This window comes from Asterias rubens (assembly GCF_902459465.1).
Source record: "Asterias rubens chromosome 8 unlocalized genomic scaffold, eAstRub1.3 super_scaffold_89, whole genome shotgun sequence".
Taxonomy (NCBI): domain Eukaryota; kingdom Metazoa; phylum Echinodermata; class Asteroidea; order Forcipulatida; family Asteriidae; genus Asterias; species Asterias rubens.
The window spans coordinates 1171735-1191232 of record NW_022985693.1 but is presented as its reverse complement, the minus strand read 5'-3'; the positions used below and the strand labels follow the sequence as shown (position 1 = coordinate 1191232).

Here is a 19498-nt window from a genome sequence, read left to right as displayed (position 1 = left end):
TTGAAATAGGAAACAACATAACCATTAGATTTACATGTATCAGAACTGATGTGTGGAATAGGATGTGTCTCCTTTACAAATGCATGCCAAAAATAATGTCATGAAGTACCAGTATTATGCAAACCTTGAATATGCAGGAACTCGGTTATAACAACTTTCCCATTCACACAACACTGAATCACCTGTGAAGGTCGAATACTACCAGTGGACAATCAAGATCCTCCATATTAGAAATTATGAAAATACTCTGCTTACAGGGACACGCTGCCTGGGATGGGGCGAAATAGTCTATGAAAAGTGTTTGTTACAAAATGCACATAGTTAGAAAGATGTTTTAAATAAAAATATACTGATCCACACAAAATTGCATTGTTTTCCTAGCAGGGCATGCCATTTTATGGAGTAAAGTTTTTGACTCCATTAAAGTTGCTGACCGTGTTAATTAGCAAAGTAAAAGGAAAACCATGCAATTTTGAATCATGTTTGTGTGGATCATTATATACTACTGTTAAAACATCTTTCTAACTATATCGATTTCATAACAAATGGTTTACAAATGCTTTTCATGGACCAACTGGACCGATTCAAGGCAACATGTCCTTTTAACGCCAAGACTACATGTAGGAAGTAATTTTAAAACTGGCATTTTTAAGGCAAACTAAAGAATTTGGGTTTGACATATGACTTTGTTTTAACCACCTCAACAAGTTACATCATCTCACAAACGTACTTTTCAATCTAGCTAGAGTACAACTTAAATAAACTACCAAGGTGTTCAGTTTGAGAGAAATAGAACATACCAATCTAAAAAAATAATGAAACACAATACTAACCCCACAAAGTACGAATCACTGGCTGTGCCTGGCACAGGGAAGCGTTGGGTTATACTGTTGACACCAGAGCTCCATACTGCACCAACATTATAATCTGTACAAACAAAATCTCTACCACCAGCCAAGGTGGTTTCTGGACACTCAACAGTACCAGAACCTTGACAGGTCATAACACCTCCACCATAGCGGGCTTTGGTATCAACTCTGTCTTGTGTGCAACGAACGCTGTCTGAACTTGAATCTTGCCATGACACTCGGTGAGAGATTACTACCTGCAATGAGAAAGGCAACAATCAGTTAAGGTTACACTTAAGGTTTGATGGGAGTTTTAATATTGTAGGCTTATAAATTAACACCACATATCCATTTTCATTCAGGTATTTGTTGAAGCTGTTTTTGAACTGATTGGTTGTCTTGGCTTTGACCACTTTGGCTGGGAGTCTATTCCAGTTATCTACAACTTGTTGTGTGAAGAAGTGTTTTCTGAGATTGAGCCCTTTGTTTAGCTTTTTTTGAAGAGCTTCATGTCATGGCCTCTTGTGTTAATAGTTTGTGAGGGTGTGAATAGACTGCTGGCATCTATATCCTCGAGCCCCGTAAGAATCTTGAAGGTTTCTATGCATGATGTAGACATGTAAACAAATATAGTATCGCCTACTACATAATCTTCCCTGACCCAAAAAACTAAGTAAAACTATTTTCCTACAGATGTCACAGATGTTGAGTAGTGTCCTTTGAAATCAAGCATCAAATAATGAATTGTATGATCCGGCAGTTATCGTTCCAACCAAGTGCAACCTTTGTCAAATTGAAAGTGATTTTCACTCTTTTTTTCAATACCTGAATTCTGTTGTATACAAGTATGTCGAACTGTAGTTTTGTGTGCTTTTTAGAATGTTGTTGTATTTTACATGGCCTCCTGTGCAACATTTTTATGTGCTTTGTGCATTTTGATTTCCTAAAAATACCTCTCAGTTTTATTTCATACGGTTTACTTCAGTCCGCGCAAAGTGCAGATAATGCAATGTTGCATTATTGTGCAACCAGTAGCGCAATAATGCAACTTCCGGTGTAAAAGTAGAAAAATTGAAGCTACGTTGAAAACTAGATGAAATACTGTCAATGTGTAATCAGCTTATGGTCTGAGGGTAAAATCAAACAACTTTATTGTTGTTTTAGGATAGTTGGGCTGGTTGGGGATGGGGTTGGGTATGGGTGGAGGATGGGGGAGGTGTTTAGGGGGGAGCTAATACTACACAGGAGAATAGCGTCTAGTTTAAAGGTTTATTATTTTTTTTAAGCTACACAATTATATTCTGTATTTACATTGAGGTTTTAATTGTAATAAATTTCTTTATAATAAATACAATTATTTCTGAACATTGATAAGTTCTTTTTTGTCTTTATATTTATAATGAAGTTTTAATCCCTTCTCTGTGAGCACAGGCCTTCTCGATCTGCGGCTCAAAATCTTTTTCCCTGACTGGGCCGAAGGAATGGAACAAGTTACCTAAACTCATCAGGGAATCATATTCTACTCCCATTTTCAAGAAAAATCGCAAACCTACTTTTTCTGTCAGCCTCGTCATTAGTCCTTTGTTGTTTTGTGTTTCTTGTTTCTTTGTATTGTTCTTGTTTATTGTTCAGCGCTTTGATCTTTGTTAAAGGCGCTATATAAATACCTATATTATTATAATTATCAACCCTCAAATTGTTTATTTTTTTCTAAGTTTTTTTCAAAAGTGTACATTTTCTAGGTTTCAACATTGAAAGAGCAATAAATAGTAATTATATACTATAACTTGTGTTTAAAGTAAAGTTATTTCTAGACAAATTTACTGACAGTGGTTGAATGATTTAATTAAAATATAAAATGACAAATTGCAAACTGCATGGTCACTTAAAATAATTCAAAATGTGTCTAAAATACAAAAACACTTGAATAAAATTGCCTAACTGATCAAATCAAGTTTTGTTTATGGTAATGATAAATCAAGATTGCACAATATTAGTAAATCAAAGTGAAAACATTTCTTGATTTTTTTTTATAAGTCTTTAAAAATCAACAAAAAATGTGGCTTTCAAATCAAATCGAAGGCAGCAACTATAACAATGTTACACTTTTACAATTTAAATAATTACTTATTAATAAGTCTACTGTTTTAAATCAATTATGTCAATGGGACGGGCCGGGATACATTTGGCTTAGAGACCCGCCTGCACATCTCCCCCACTCACAACCTCCAAAATATATTGGGTCCAGCATGCACAACGAACTTGTCCGGCGTAAATCATCCCCCTGGTGAAAACAACACACCCCTGGCCACTACCTTCGTGCTGCCAGCGTCTCCCAAGAGATTTCATGTCCAATCTTCTAAGGCACATGACCCATTGTCTTGCCAGCGATGGGGTGAAAAATTCTGTAAGGTGGACTAGCCTACTGATGCCTAGATGTTGGGTTGGTGTGGCATCGGCCGATCTCAAGTTTCAAACTACGGTAGCTTTGAACACAGACCAGCCTACCCTTGCCAAAGTTGTCACTATATTTACTTAGGTTCCCTGCTTTAATATAAAATACTCATCTACATAAAAAATTTGTTATCCAAACTACTTCAGAAAAGACAAGGAGCAAGTTACTAAAACGGTTATTATTTACTAGGCTCTTCCAAGTCTCCCGCCATCTGTTTATGTTTCGCGCAATTCATAAATGGTTAGGCACGTCAATACATTTAAAAACTTAACATCGATAAAGCTTATATTTTATTAAATTTTAACATTAAAATATTAAATTGTTCAAAACTGTAGCATTATATTTTTATTGACTCTAAATGATGTTATTTTTAAAATTATAGTCGTTATAAATAAATAGCACTGGACGAGGATACAATCTGACACAGTAAAATGGTGATTTTCAAAAGCCATTTGTGCGAAAACGCACCGATAGCTTTTTTGATTTGCACAGATAGAAAGTTGGGTAAGGAACTTAACGATACTATTATATGAATTTAACTATTCCAACAAAGCCTTTTTTGATTCCCTTTTTGTGCTTGAATGCAAGAGTTGCAGAATAGTGCAACTTTGAAGTAGTGCAATTCGCCAACGTTGCTCAATTCTGCTACTCAATGTTGCACAATAATGCAACATTGCATTATCTGCACTTTGCGCGGACTGACTTTAGATGACCTTTTTGTATTCCTTTAAACTTTAATGTAAACTGTTTTGTAATTCAGCTAGTAGGCTGCAATCAATCAGCAGTCTTTTTAATAAACCCTAGTAATAATAATAAAATTGTGGTCAACAATAAATAGTCAACAGAAAGTTTGCTTTTCCAGAAACTGAAACTCAAAACAGCACAGACATTTGGGCAATTCCACGTCATGGACGTTCGGAGACATTTTTAGAACTTTGTTGGTCAGTTAAACACACCAAGTAGCTTTGATATATAGTTTTGTGTTTCATACTAGTATCTTGTGTCCTAGTAAGTCAAATGATACTATGTATTTGGAAAAGTTCAAATTAATTAAGGAGTCAGAGCATTGCTAACGAGCGTCATGGACATTACGAAAAACGGAAGTGGGTTTTGGGTACAACACACTCAATTCCAAAACTCTGTGAAGTTAAAGTTCAAATTTTTTAGAATACCTTTTTATTTTCTAAACAGGGAAGTAGTTAACATGAACAGTGATGAAAACCTGTCAACTTTCTTGTTACACGTCTTAATAGAGCGTCATGGACATTTTGGGTTATTTTTAGCGTCATGGACATTACGTCAAACTTGTAAAATGATGCATCATGCTTTTACCCTGAATTTGTCAACCCATGTGCTGCCTTGCTGTTAATATGTGTTTTAAAGTATAATGAATGTCCCTATCTTAATGTTTAATCTCTTCCAAACATTTTTAAGAACCAAAACTCCCCCAGAATCTCGCTTAAACTCCGCCCCTCGGTAAGTCCCCTTTTTGCACTTTCCGTCCACATCTAACCAGGCTGGCTTTTGCCTTGGAGTAGTTATGATAGACCAAAGATGTAGGTATACATGAAGTAACCTGTCTTTTCTAATTATCTTTCACATAATTCCCTTTTATGTGTTTCTCACAAGGTGATTGTTCATCTTGAGTAATATACTGAACATCTTGCGTAAACATTTTGTGACGACAGTAAATGGAAATTAAACATTAAAGGTTTCTGTCATTTTCAAAGTTGATCTGGATACTGCGATGTTCAAGACTGGGTGAACAATTCCTAGAAGATCAGTTAAAATGAGTTGGGATGACTTCTTGGGAGGAACAGGCCAAATGTAGCTGCTTCCTTAGTTTTCCAAATACGAGACAGTCATTGAGGTCATCCTCTACACAATCCACCTAGATTGACATGCAAAACAAGAACGGAGAACAACAAATGAGGGAAAGATTGGCTGCATGGGGCTTTGTTTATCACAATCATGTTTCAAGATTTTGTCTTGTTTTCTCTCTATACTTTTTCTGCCTCTCTACTCGAGTCTTAGCCATTCTGAAATTATGTAACAATAAAAAATAACTTTATGTATGACGCCTTTGTATCCAAGCTATCCGTAGATGTGTACAAATCTGCATTACGCCTAGGCCTTGAGAAATCTTCTTTGATGATAAAGTGTGTTTATAATGTCCTACATTCATTTAAACATGCCTCACCAACAGTTCACATACATTTCAGTATGTAAAATGTCATTTGAATGTTTTTAGGAAAGAACAGTTCCATGAGAAAACTCACCTGAAAAGCTCGGATTTGGGCTGTCAGTTTGTAGAATCTGTGCACGATGTTGCCACTAAACGCGCTGCTAAACATGAGCTTGAAACAAATTTCTGATGAGGTCTATGACAAATGTTCTCTTTGACTAGTCAAGATTTACCTACAATAGGTCCAATTGATATATTGTAGCATTTACCTTCAAAAAGGTAAGTGTCAGGTGACATGTAATGTCCATGACGCTAAATGTAATGTCCATGACGCTCGTTAGCACAATTGTAATAAATTTTTTATTAATTTTCTTGCATTATAGGATTAGCCCCTAAAAACTAGCTTTGCGTATGAAGTCTCATGAAAATATCTCTTACTGGCTTTAGAATATAAAACTAAACACCATGCAATGTCATGGACATTACATTTCATAATTGGTAATTAATGGCTAATTAAAACGAGTGGGAGCACCCTGTGAATAAATTTACAATGAAGTTCCTTTAAAATTGTGAATACCTATCACCAGTTATATGTTTTAAGCCAAGAATAATTAAAATATCATCTAAAATGTAACCAGGAGGGCATAATAGACAACTGTGCCAAACATTTCCCAAAAATCATGAATTTGGCAAAAAAAAAGCTTTTTTAATAAACGATGAAAAACATGGAAAACCAAGAAGAAAAAAATGAAACAAACATAGATTTGAAATCACTAGGTACCACTCTTTCTTGCTCCTTTAAATTTAACTCCACAAATTTGACTTCAATATTTTTGGCCGAGGACACTTTTTGGTGGAATTGCCCATTTATAGACAGCCACTTTATTGATGAGGTGTTTTTTATTATTAAATACCAGTAATAATAGGCCTACTGATATTGATGAAGTGATTGACATGGAAACTGCAGTCCTACTCAACATTCGTGCTGCAATGACTCAAATATATAAGTGGCTTAAGTCCTCACTTAAAGATCCTGCCGGTTTACCATGTAAACTTTACCACCCTAAATGCAAACTGTATCATGTATGTAACTAAAAACGAGTGTTCACTAAAAAAACATGCAATGCATGCATGGATGGTGTTCTTAAATCTTATTCCTCCATGAACGCATATAGAGCTGTAGCCCACTTTTTTGGGCTGGAATACTTAACTCAACAGATGTCTCTCTTTAACATCATCATTTCCTCAAGTCAGATTCATCAATCATAGTTAAGAGAAAGGACGACCGATCGTTGTTAAAAACAAAAGAGAGCTATACTTCTTTTTATTGCAACTGAAAACCAAAACATTGGTACGTAGGTGGGTTTTTGTAGAGTCTCTAGTCTACCTAGTTGCGATAACAGATGTTTCACAGAGTCGCGGATACGAATCTGCATACAGATATCAAACCATACGCGTTCGCGTCAAGTGAGCTATGTAGTTTTGTTGCGCAAAATTCTAACGAATACTCTCAGCTAACTTACCCTCAGCTTGAGGCTGAAGAGGGCGCTATTAACCAAATGGCTGCACCCATGGACAATTAATCGCCATTTCTCTTTTTCGAAGCATGGTGGTTACAAAATGTCCAACTACATCCATGTATGATACCTCTAATTAATAGACATGGTGAAAACCTGGTACATTAAAAAATAACAATCCGCTACAAAAACATGAACAAAATAAACTCGTTTACTAATACGTGTATGGCGACAGATTCCCGTTTTGAGCGACTATTCTATTTCTAACTTGTTGTGTACAACGGTTATCATCACCACATGGACCTCCCAAAGGTGATGACGTATTATGACGTATCCATTCACGTAAGAGTTTCGGTGACTCTGCGAAACCTCTCTATTGTAACGTACGTTACGTTTACGTTATCGCAACTATAGTCTACCAAACACGAAACTAACAAACTATGCATCAGTAGACTGAGTAACTTGGGCACTGTACTCCTTTTTTCGAAATTTTGACATTGACATTCTTTGTCGTCGAGTACAGCGCCCCAGTTTCTGGGTCTAATCTAATTCGACCTCCATGGTCTAATGCATCAGTTACTTTTATTACTTAGCATCTCTTTCTAACTAACCTCGGTTTGGTAGTATTTGTTAACAAAAGCATCCAATTGTTGTGCACATAAAGCCTGGTTCAGGTACTTAAAACTGTACTGACAATATTCCGATATAAATTATTACACTGCTGATTCGGTGTACACAACAGAGAGAGGCACGGGATGTGTGTGTATGTGTATTGACAAAAACGATAACATTAATGGTGCATTACAATAGCGCCCTCAGTAGTCAGGCTACACGAGGTTAGGGTGCGTGCTTTTATAGGGTGCGTTCGTTCATGGATGGTTTTAACTCCCCTGGGTCTACCCCGGTGTGCTTGGTTTTTTCCAGGACTAACGTGGGTAATTATCTCCACACATTCGTCCTGGATATAAAAAAAACGCCACACGTCGGGGTCGACCCAGGGAAGCTAAACGAACGCACCCATTGTATCTTTGGTGATGTGTGGGGGCGTGTTTGTGGCGGAGATGCAGAAGAATAACTTGAATCAAATCTATGTTGGTAGTAATCACAGGGTGCGTTCGTTTAGCTTCCCTGGGTCGACCCCGGTGTGTGGTGGGTTTTTTTTCCAGGACAAACGTGGGCCCAACCGCCACACACCGGGGTCGACCCAGGGAATCTAAACGAACGCACCCTGTGTGTAGAGCTATAGCTCTATCACAAATTGTTTGTTTGTTGAGGTGTTGGGCCGGGTGTTTATTTATGCACAACAAAAATGAAAAGGTTGAAAATACATCAAATAACAGTTATTTAGGTAAAACATGTGGAGGTTACATCATCAGAGGTTTCATCGATCATTGATCTCCATTATACTGACTGAATAATGGAGATGGTTCCGACATACTGTCGTTGCAATTGGTTAGTTTATGGTTCTGGATCAAAACGGTAGGCCTACTAAATGTTTGTGAAAATGCGGGATAAAATATATTATTAACATATCCCTCCTTACGTCAACAAGATACAGAAAATGAAGTTATGGAAACATTTTTATAAACACCAACAGCTTTTTTTAAATAATATAACAATTCTTTTTTTAAATACCATACGGATCTTTGTTAAAACCGAATCAGACAGATTGTTGTATGAGTCGGAAAATAATTATGGCAGTCGATCGAGCCGTAGCCGTAGCTACATAGCTGTATCAAGGAGGTAGAATGGCTGTATTGAAACGACCGGTTGGTTGGTGGCTGCTAATTGTGTCTAAACGAACGAGCCAAAAAGGCGGGGTCCATACGGCGGAGATACAGAAGAATAACTTGAATCAAGTCTATGTTGGTAGTAATCACTGGGTGCGTTCGTTTAGCTTCCCTGGGTCGACCCCAAGGCCATTACCCGTAGAGACCTAGGCTGGCCATCTCAGTGCTGTTTATTCCCATAAATAAACAACACGGTATTATTAAGGTGCTCGGCCGGCCCGAACGACAATTGTTTTTGTTCGTTAAAAAAAAAATGTTTTTGTACCTTTTCCCTAAAGACCTTCTTCAAATTCCGGCCTGAGCTTTGGCTTCGGCTTCGCAATAAAAAAGCTTGACAACATCAAACAAAGCTTGGATCCAGTGTCCCAGGGATACTCTGTCCGCCGGAGATTCTGCCTCCATAATGGGAAGTTACGCATGATGAGGATTCAAAAGAGTGTGCTTTTAGAAAAAGTCTGTACACATTTCGCAATTAGTGGTGGGGGGGGGGGGGGGGCACAGGAACTCCTGTCACATTGGATAAAGTATGCCGGGTCTTTATCGCACGCGCTTAATACCCTGTCAAGCGACCGGTATTTCATAATTCACAGTGTTCAAAATGATATAACTAACCTTTTTAAAGTTGTCTTGGCGGTCTTGCGCCAAGCAAACCAATATTATTTGAGTTCAACTAGTATTTTAAAAATAATAAACCACACCTTGGAATACACAGAATTTGAGTTAACCGTACCAAGCATTCATAATACTATAGTTCGGTATATGAATAGATCAATGCGGAGCAGTACGGATCACTGATTTGGGAACGCAGGGACACAAACATACACCCACCAAACAAAAGTGTGTTTTTCTCGCCGCCCTTTTCTATAGGTCATAACTAAAGTTTTCAAACTCGTGACTGTGCGGTTTTAGTTTTTAGATTAAAAAATGTAACCAATACACTTTCGGTAAACAGCTTCTTCTTTTTTCTTTCTGTATTACTAAATTGGCACTGTCGTTAGTGCTTTCAATGGGAAAGTTGTTTCTTCTCAATTTTTTGGTTAAATAAAGGTATAACTAAAATAAATATGAAACAAATTCCACTAGGCATGTGCTGGGCAAAATTTCATGACTCTGCTTACCGTAGGCAAGCAGTGAATTCCGAGCTTACGTCAAGCGGGGATTTTTTTGGCTTTATGCGCTAGTGGGACTGATATACCCAACAAACTATAGCCATGATTAAAAAATAATAACAAAACAGGATTGTTAACAGATGCAGAGAGAGAATAGAGCATAATATTTCTATGGAGATGCACTACTGACTTCCAATAATATTAATTTAAAATCAGGTTTACCCATGGGAAATTTTTGAGAATAACCAAAATGGAGAAATTCACATGAACCAAAAAAGCATGAGTTCCCATCAACGGCCGATAATTATTTTGTAACAGGTCTACACCATTTTTAGTGCACTGGTCGTTGCAGATCGTTGCAGATCGTGTTTTTTCGTTCAAAAAGCGGAAGAATTGTATACCAGGTGCTTTGGCCAAGGATAAGAAGTGGATTGGACCGATTAATGGGCCGCTATAGTTTTTCCCCAATCTGCTGTGTAAACGGTGGCGATCAATGTTTTGCACATTTATAACTGTGGTATCAAAATACTTGCATTTTCAGACAAAGCAATTGTTAACATGGTCATTAATATTAATTACTGAAGAAGACAAACAAAAAACAGTTTTTACGACGTTAATTTATTTTACAATGTACACCGGAAATGTATGCCAGGGGCGTGCATTTTCGAGAGGGATCAGGCGTGTGATTTTTCGCCTCCTCGAAATCAGGGCTGGGCGATGGAAATGGTGATCGCGACGAATTCACGGCGGTAAACACGCTTTCCACACGCCCAGATTAACGTTAAATTCCTCATGAGACAGTGTCTGTGAGTGAAATAATGGTTGCCCAAAATAAAATAGTGTGTACAAGGTAGGCCTACGACGGGTTATTAATAGGTTTTTTTTTACAAAAAAAAAAAATACCCAGGTATGTGTCGTCCCCCCTCATCCCTGCCTTTTTTTTCCTCTTTTTTTCTCCCTCCTTTTTTTCTTTTTTCTTTTGCCCGACAAAACAGGGGAGCGTGCGCCCCCCCACCCCCCCCCCCCCCCCCCCCCCCCTGGATCCGCGCCTGTTAAACCATTCGTTAGTGGGTAAAAAGAAATAACTGAGGAAAGAATAAAACTATCCAGCTGCCAAGATCGTACTATTCCTGATTAAACTGCGAAGCAAAAGCCATTGAAAACTACCGATGTCGGAGATCTTTGATCTCAAATATCTGGCTCATTTTAAGGTAACATTACTTTGTCCATGGTTTGTACTTTTTTTTTACATTGACTATTTTTTGACCTTTTTTACGACTAGTGTTGTCTGAAGCTTCATAGAACTGAAACAGGAAATCGTTTAGTCCAAACAGCACATTGCACGACGCTATGCCTGCATGCAAGCTTTGTAAATATTTGAGACTGAGAGGGCTGCCTGCCCCTTTACAAAGGGCACAATAACAATACAACATTTTGAAAATGAAAATTTTTCATGTATATAGATTTCTTGTATCTACATTTATATCGGTTTAAACAATCGAAAATTTCAAAATACCAAAGGCAATACGGTTTTTTAAAAAACAAAAAAATAAGAAGACATTTTCAAATTCCAAACTAGAGGATTTCAAAATCTGTACAAAGATACAACAGCAACAAGCTATGGGTTCCTGATAGTGTTCAGAATATACTCTTCACCTATAAAGGTATATTGGCAATATTTCCCTAAAATACAAGACTCTGCGTTTGTTTCGGCATTGGCTTCATCACAGAGTTATTTAACTATGCAATTTGGACTTACGTCTACTTCAGTCTGTTCAGCATTGTACCCAGCAATTCTCCAACTAATGCTTCCTCCTTTGTAATGGAAAGCTTCCACGGACAGGCAGAGAAACAAAGTAATTGCAAACACCAGCAATTGCTGATCTGCCGGCCGCGCCATCATTTACACAACCCGGTCGCGGACTGCTGAGAGAGTATTTTACTCACGATAGCGCCAATACCAAAGTTATGAGTTCAAAAGCAAACTCACATTTATTTTTGTAGTGTATAAAACATATAATACAAAAAGTCATTGCAGTGGCCGGTCAGCAAGACCCACAATGAATGCTCAGTGAAGTGTGAACGCGAAAGCACAACGAGTGGATGACTTTGAATAGAATAACTGCACACAGTACACCCTTCAGAAAAATTCATTTTGGCAAATTGCAAAAGAAGTTGTGACAAAACCTTGGTCGAATATTTGCTTTCAAATTTACTTCCTCTGAGGTGACATATTTTTATGCGCCAAAACCACATTTAGCTTCGAAGCCTTCTTCACATTTTGAAATAGATTTTGATAAAAGTTTCTAGTAAAGATTTGCCCGGCAAATTTCAACAAAAAAAGGATTCATTAACACCGGCTCATTCAATTTCTTTTGCATTCAACAGTCTTTATATTCTGAGTAATTCACTTTCAGCAGTTCAGATTCACTGGTCAAAAAGGCTCAATTCAAATAATTAGATCGATGAGAGCATTCAATTTTGTTAGAGAGGCATGGTCATCAATGAGCAAACGTTTTTTTCCTCTCAGTGTGTGCATTCAAATTCGTTTGATCGTGCTTTCTGAATCGATATTTTAAGGAGTTCACTTCTACTACACCAGTTTTGCGTCCTCCAAGTATTATTGAACGATTTGAACAAAATTGTGGCTGCCCGTGGTAAGTATTCCAGAGGAGTGAATTAGATTGAGGAGGTTTATTGAAGCATTTGAGATTAACCCATTAATAATCTACAACATTAAAGGCAGTGGACACTATTTGTCAAAGACTAGCCTTCACAGTTGGTGTATATCTCAACATATGCATAAAATAACTAACTTGTGAAAATTTGAGCTCAATCGGTCATTGAAGTTTCGAGATAATAATGAAAGAAAAAAAACACCCTTGTCACACGAAGTTGTGTGCGTTTAGATGGTTGATTTCGAGACCTCAAGTTCTAAATCTGAGGTATCGAAATCAAATTCGTGGAAAATTACTTCTTTTCTCGAAAACTACTTCACTTCAGTTTTATTCCATCAACCCATTCCCATTACTTGTCACCAAGAAAGGTTTTATGCTAATAATTATTTTGAGTAATTACCAATAGTGTGCACTGCCTTTAAGGCAAAATACCTTGCTTTCATTTCAATTACATGTCATGAATTGACTTGTGGACAGTCTTCTCCGTGTACATAATCGAGGGCCTAACGAATTTTAACATAAATCATGGGGAAACAAAACCAAATAAACAATTATTGCAATTTTCAAGACAAAACAGGATAAAAATTATGAAGCTATACTGTGAACAACACGGACATACCTCTAACGCAAAAAAAACAAAAAAACAAAAAAAAAAACTTAAATGAGTGAAAGAAATTCTGTCCAAACAAGAACAAGAAAACGCATAGCATAAAATTTGTGAGATGAGATCTTCCATGAGTTTGATTTAGGTTTCTTTTTCATTATATTTTGTAACCAGGTGCTAGTGAAAATTCAACTTTATAAAAACATGCTCAAAGTGTAGTTGGTTAATACCAATAAGAATGACCGATACGAATCTGTGGGAAGAACGAAGTCATGGCTTGCACGACAAAGAAAATCGTGCATTCATCTTTTTAAGGAATCCTTGAGTGGATTATGGAGGGTATCAACGTGAATTCGAATGCGTTCATAAAATTAATGCGTTTTTTTTATTTGCCGGCAGAACTTATGAACATTGTGTGAGTTTATGCATCCCAATGGCATTGGTGTTCGTTTCTGGAATTGAGCTTTAATATTGGGGATGGGTGTACTTGGCAATGATGGTACTTGGCATGATATGTAGGGTATTTCGTAATATTTTAGTGTTGATCGAGCGGGCCAACGCATTATCCGTTATGTGGATTATGTTTCGCCTCATTTACGCATAGTTAGGTGTTCGTGCATTTCAGCACGAACACCTATTGTTATTGCTCTGTGTTTTTTTTTCTTCTCCATCTTCCTTCTTCTTCACCGTCAACTCTTCTCTACAGCATAACTCAAGATTCAAGCCAAACTGAACCTTGAAACTCATCAGACAATTGAACCTCAATACGAAGACGGCACAGTTTTCATTACGTCATGATGACGTCATTAGGTGTCAAATTACAAGGTTTTTAAAGTTGAAAAGGGACCATTTTCGTTTTGCTGTATCTCAACGAATATGAAAGCTATGATGTTCAAAGTTTTCGCATCTGATAGACCAAGACTGGGGCAACATTTGAAAAGTTCACGCCAAAATCGTACGACCTTAGCATCCGGGTCGTTACCCTGGGTCGAAGTTCACCTTCGGTTTTTTTTTCGTCAAAAAACAACTTTCGAGCTTTTCTACGGAATAACTCAAGATTGAGATTGAATGGAATGTTGAAACTCAACAGATAGTTGAACCTCAGTATCAAGACAACACATACTTAATTACGTCATTATGACGTCATCGGGAATTGAATTAAGTTAGATCAAAGTTTAATATTTGTAAAAATCATAACTCAAAAACTATGATTCGGATTTTGACAATCTACACATCATCATCGGATAGATCATTAAAAGTTGGACAAATGCTTCACAGAACACGTAAAATATTTTTAATACTTCTAGTGCAAAACGAAAGTTGAAAATTTCATAAAATCTTATCGTATTCATGTTTTTAAAACTACTGATCATTTCAACGTAATTTTTGTTTCAGATTGTAAACAGAAAGCACCTGTTGACCCACGCGTTTACCCCATTTTGATCAACAACGCACGCTATGTACGCTATGCAGTGCAAGCGCGGGAATTCCCCAAAGTGCTCTCTTTAGTCCAGCGAAAGAGGGCGCTGTAACGTTTTTAGTAACATCGAGCGCTGAGTGAATCGCGGTGAATCGCAATAGTTGAGTAATAATGAACAACGTCTCGCACCAAAACTACAAGTAGGAATACATTTGCATTGATGTTATAAGATACATTATACACCTTCAGATAGTCCATCACATAATTATAAAATGTTTACAAGTCATACATCAGCTGAAAGATTTAATGAACTAGTCAGGATCTACACAAATGAAATCAGTTTAAACTTGGCTTCTTGTTCAAACCAGAGGTTGAAAATAATTGGTCAAAGAAAAATAATTTCACGACCACACATTTGATTTTTTATATATTTATACGTCATTGGGTAGGTATGTAACAACTTAAGAAACGATACACAACATTGACTATTAAACCTTGACCTCCAGTTAAACAGGAAGATGCAGTTAACTATTTTAAAAAAATATTACTCCAGAACCAGAAATTAGTTGTTTATTATCTGAACGTCGCAGATAAGGCTTTGAAAAACATTACTAACGCTTTAATTTGTGACCTGAAAAAATTGTCTTCCGGTTCAAACCGGATGTTTAAATTTTATAATTTGAAAAAAATCATAACATCTGAACCATACATTGGATTTTTTCAATCTATGCATCATCTGAAAGGTCTTAATAGACTTATCACGTGCTATACAATATGCGACCCTGTTTGACCTTGACTTCCAGTTAAAGTTGGAAATTGATATATTATAATGTTTGAAAAATAAAAAAATCCTAAACCACATGATTTGATTTTTATCATCTATACGTCAAAAGAAAGAACTCAAAAGACATCACCAACGCTACCAAGTGTGACCTCATTTGACAGTACCTTCCGGTTCAAAACGGAAGTTGAAACTTTATATTTGAAAAAATCATAACTTCTAAACCAAATATTGGATTTTTACAACCCATCCATCATTTAAAAGGTCTTAATAAACTTATCACGCGCTACATAAAAAGTAACCCCTATTTGACCTTTTATCCGATGCAAACCGGAAGTTGGTGTTTAATTTGTAAAAAAATCATAACTCCTTAACCAGTCATTGGATTGAGGAGGTAAAATGTTGTCACCAATTCATTCACTCACTCACCACGAACACCTTGTTTTTGTAGTAAACAAAAACTGTACATGTACCTCTAGTTTTAATTCAATCGGCTTTTGTCATTGTGTCAATTTTATCCACTGCACTGAGTATTTCCCAGCTAAGATGACTGTAAGGGTAATAATGCTTAGTCGACTAAAAATACAGCACGTACACTGCTCCAATGACACACTTATTTTATTGTGTTGAGCACATTTGGTATAATTCAGTTACACGGATTTGAGTGGTCTAAGTCTAGTCTCCCCCCTCAACAATAATCACCGCTGTTAATAGCACAGGAGAAATCCGACTAAAAAGGTTGTATGAAAGTGGTACCCTCTTTTAAAACAAACTCATAATCACAGCCACTAATAGCCGCGGAGTTTATCTGACTGAAAAGGAAGCTTCGAAGAACTTTTGCGTTTATACGTTCTGTGTGTGGGGGATGACATATGGACTGTACCACTAATGGTGCAGAGTTAAATGGAACATATACAGTTTCACAACAATGGGTTGCTGTTTGATGCGTTTAAAAAATGCTGGAAAGTTGGGTGGGCCTACATGAGTGACTTAATTGTAATAAACACATATGTAACAGATGCATGTATTAAAGCCTAATGTTTTTTATTTAACACGTGACACCACGGGCTCAGATTCTGGTGTTTCAGCAGAGTGTAGGGAGCTAAGTCAAAGTCGTGACACAAGTTGGGGAGTTGTGTCCTTAAAAGCAAGACACGACTGCTATTTAAAGCCTGGCGGTCCTGTGTGTTGTATTATTGCGTGTGAAAGAACCCATTGCAAAAAATCGTAAAGACTGTCTGCCTTCGGTTGTAATTTTCCAGGTTTGATTGGCTGCATATTTCGCCACAGCACCTTGCAAACCATTATGGTTCTAGACCCAGTTACTGGGGCGCTGTACTCCTTTTTTCAGACAATGACAAATTTTGAAAAAAAGGAACAAAGCCCCAGCCCAGGGTCTAGTGCAAGTAGGTAAAAAGAACTTGGCTCATACATACTGAAATGTTAAACTTGAAAGTGCCTTGCCTGCGAGTGTCACTGAGCTTGCTGAGTGACGGATATATATTATAAGAAAGTCTATGCGCTAGTTAGTGCACTGTATTAATTTTTTAGTCTAAATAATAACTTTAATAACTGATGAATGAGTGATTTGGCTCACATACAAGAAGGCTTTGGGAATTCTTAACTAAACCTACAATGCATGACATGTAGGGCCTACTTAAGTCATGATATTTTCTTGTTCACCGACACCCGACTGGTATATTCATATTCCTGTGTAAGCCCGGTTCATAATTCCTACGAATGCGAAGCGATAGTTGACGTCACAAATTCGCTACAAATAATTTGCAGGGGTTGAGCTGTGCTCAACTCACTTGCAAATATCCCTACTAAGGAGATTTGTGACGTCAAATTCAGGTAAAATTTGCTTCGCATTCACTTTCCCATGAATGAAGTATGAACCGGCCTACACTACTCTATTCTATAGTTAGTGAGTAAAAGTAGCCTACATTTATTTAGTTTATGACACACGGTTTCAAAAATGAAAAAAAAAAAAATTTTGAAAACCTTGTTTGTTATATAAATAAGACATAGATAGGGGCCTACCATAGACCCTTTTACAGATAGGAAAAAAAATGCATTTTGGGATAGGATGCGATGTTTTGGGATGTTCTTCGCGCATAAAACGTGCATAGCTTACTCGCAAACTCTCCCAAAATGCATCATAACCACCACATCCGGCCTATCTGTAAAGGGGTCTATATTTGTAGGCCTATTGAAAACAGCTGACCCTATTGATTAGTAACAAACAGGGTTAGCTGTTTGGTAGGCGTGTTGGTAGACTACAATTTTTAACAAAATACATGCGGATATTGATTTGAAAATGAAAGTCTTACCTTGAATTATCTTGCTTACCGTGCTTCTTTTTGACTAATTCGCAGTTGTACAACCTTCAAACTTTGCAGGCTGGTTAGCCAAGGTTGGACTCTTTCGTTGCACTGCAGTTGGGTTAATGAAAAGGACTAACAGTTGGCATTCTTCATTCCTGACTGAAGGAAGTTGACATTTCTTTTTTGACAAAAAGGCTCCCGAGAAAGTAGTTGCGATAACGTAACCCTCCTGCCGACGGCGCCGTCGGCAGGAGGGTTACGTTATTGCAACTACCGAGAAAGCTACCAACAGAATGAACCCACAGTTCTCAAGGAAAATGCAATATCAAAACGAAAATGAGACAGATTACGCAAGCTCGAAGTATTAAAAGCTAAAAATCCTCACCCGACTCGTATCTTGACTTCCCATGTTGACGTGTGACAGCTTGACTCGAGAAAACTGGTCCGACTATCCATTTGAAATACAGCCATTTTTAAATAAATGTAACAGTTTTCAAGTCAACAAAGGTGCCAAATAATGCGTAATCTTTGGGTCTCTGCATATCCAGGTAAATCCAGGTATAAAAATTGACGTCAGTTTTAAGCTGTGGTGATAATTTAGTCTAACGTCTCAGAGTTTTCTTGACGTGTTGTCATAGCGGAGGTGAGCAGACGACATTTTGCCAACTCTCATAATTTCACTAGTTTTTGCACATGGTCTTTCAGCCTCGTTCGTAAACATCATTTTGCTAAATTGACAAAATATTTGTTACAATGGATAAACGGTCGAAATTATTTTACAAAGTAAACTAATTCAACCTCAACTTAATTATTTTTGAAAGCTTTTTTTAAATACTCTTCAAATAAATGTAAAACAAACAAAAATTAAACCTAATTTTATTATGAAAATCGTCAATTTAAAAACCTGACTGCAGTCACGTGTCAAAACACGTCAACCTTGTCCCCGTTTTCTATTCGCTCGTCCCCATTGTTTTACATTACGCCGCTGCCCAAGTATACACAGATATAGTGTGTGATTGTACTTTTTTGAGGGTGGGAAGGGCGGGGAAGGAGGAGGCTCGATCTTGGAGGGTAAATTTAGGGGGAAAGGGCAAGGGCGGGACGGTGGATCTTGGAGTGGTACATTTATTATACTTTTTAACCATTCTGATAAAATCAATTTCTTTGATATCTGCATGGCATTGTAATGACATACCTTAAGTGTAAATTTAGGGGGAAAGGGCAGGGGCGGGAGGATCGATCTTGGAGGGGTAATTTTATTATAATTTTTAACCACTCTGATAAAATCAATTTCTTTGACATTTGCATGGCATTGTAATGACATACCTTAACTTTCAAAGATTTGTTGACTTTTGTATCAACAATTTGTAGATGTGGACAAAACTGAAATGTTATATGAAATTGATTCCACCAGAACAAAAAAATCATCTATTATTATAGAAAAGAAAGAAACAAAGACACATAATTCAATCTTGCACACTTTTCGAATGTTTATTCGGTGAGGCCTTCAACGTTTATAACATCATTAGCGGCCGTTCCACATTACAATTCTTATATGAAAGTGGCCATAAAATCAGCCATTTCCCTTTCTCATCATCATTCAACAAGAGAAAAAAAGGAAATATTATCATACACAGTAATATGTACACAGACAAAAAAAACACTGGCAAAGAGATAACTTTGAAACCTTTGTTAAACGTTACAGCCAAAACAAATAATGTTGCGTCTATTGTATGAGTGCAACTATAAGGCTTAAATATATGTGTCCTGTTGTCTATTTTTTG

The 19498-nt window shown here is 37.1% G+C and overlaps 1 protein-coding gene across 2 annotated transcripts in view; it reads right to left on the bottom strand.

Moving 5' to 3' along the window:
• LOC117305535 (IgGFc-binding protein-like) overlaps positions 1-11827 on the bottom strand; it is a 110216-nt gene extending 98389 nt beyond the window's left edge. Inside the window, exons 1-2 of one of the 2 annotated variants that reach the window (XM_033790411.1) lie at positions 11664-11827; positions 834-1105 (exon numbers count right to left, since the gene is read on the bottom strand). In XM_033790411.1, coding sequence (XP_033646302.1) covers positions 834-1105; positions 11664-11807 — 416 coding nt within the window. In that variant the 5' untranslated portion in view covers positions 11808-11827. Of the gene's footprint in view, positions 1-833; positions 1106-7616; positions 7695-11663 lie in introns of those variants that run through there. The other variant, XM_033790412.1, reaches the window with a different exon arrangement.
• Positions 11828-19498: the final 7671 nt, after the last annotated feature.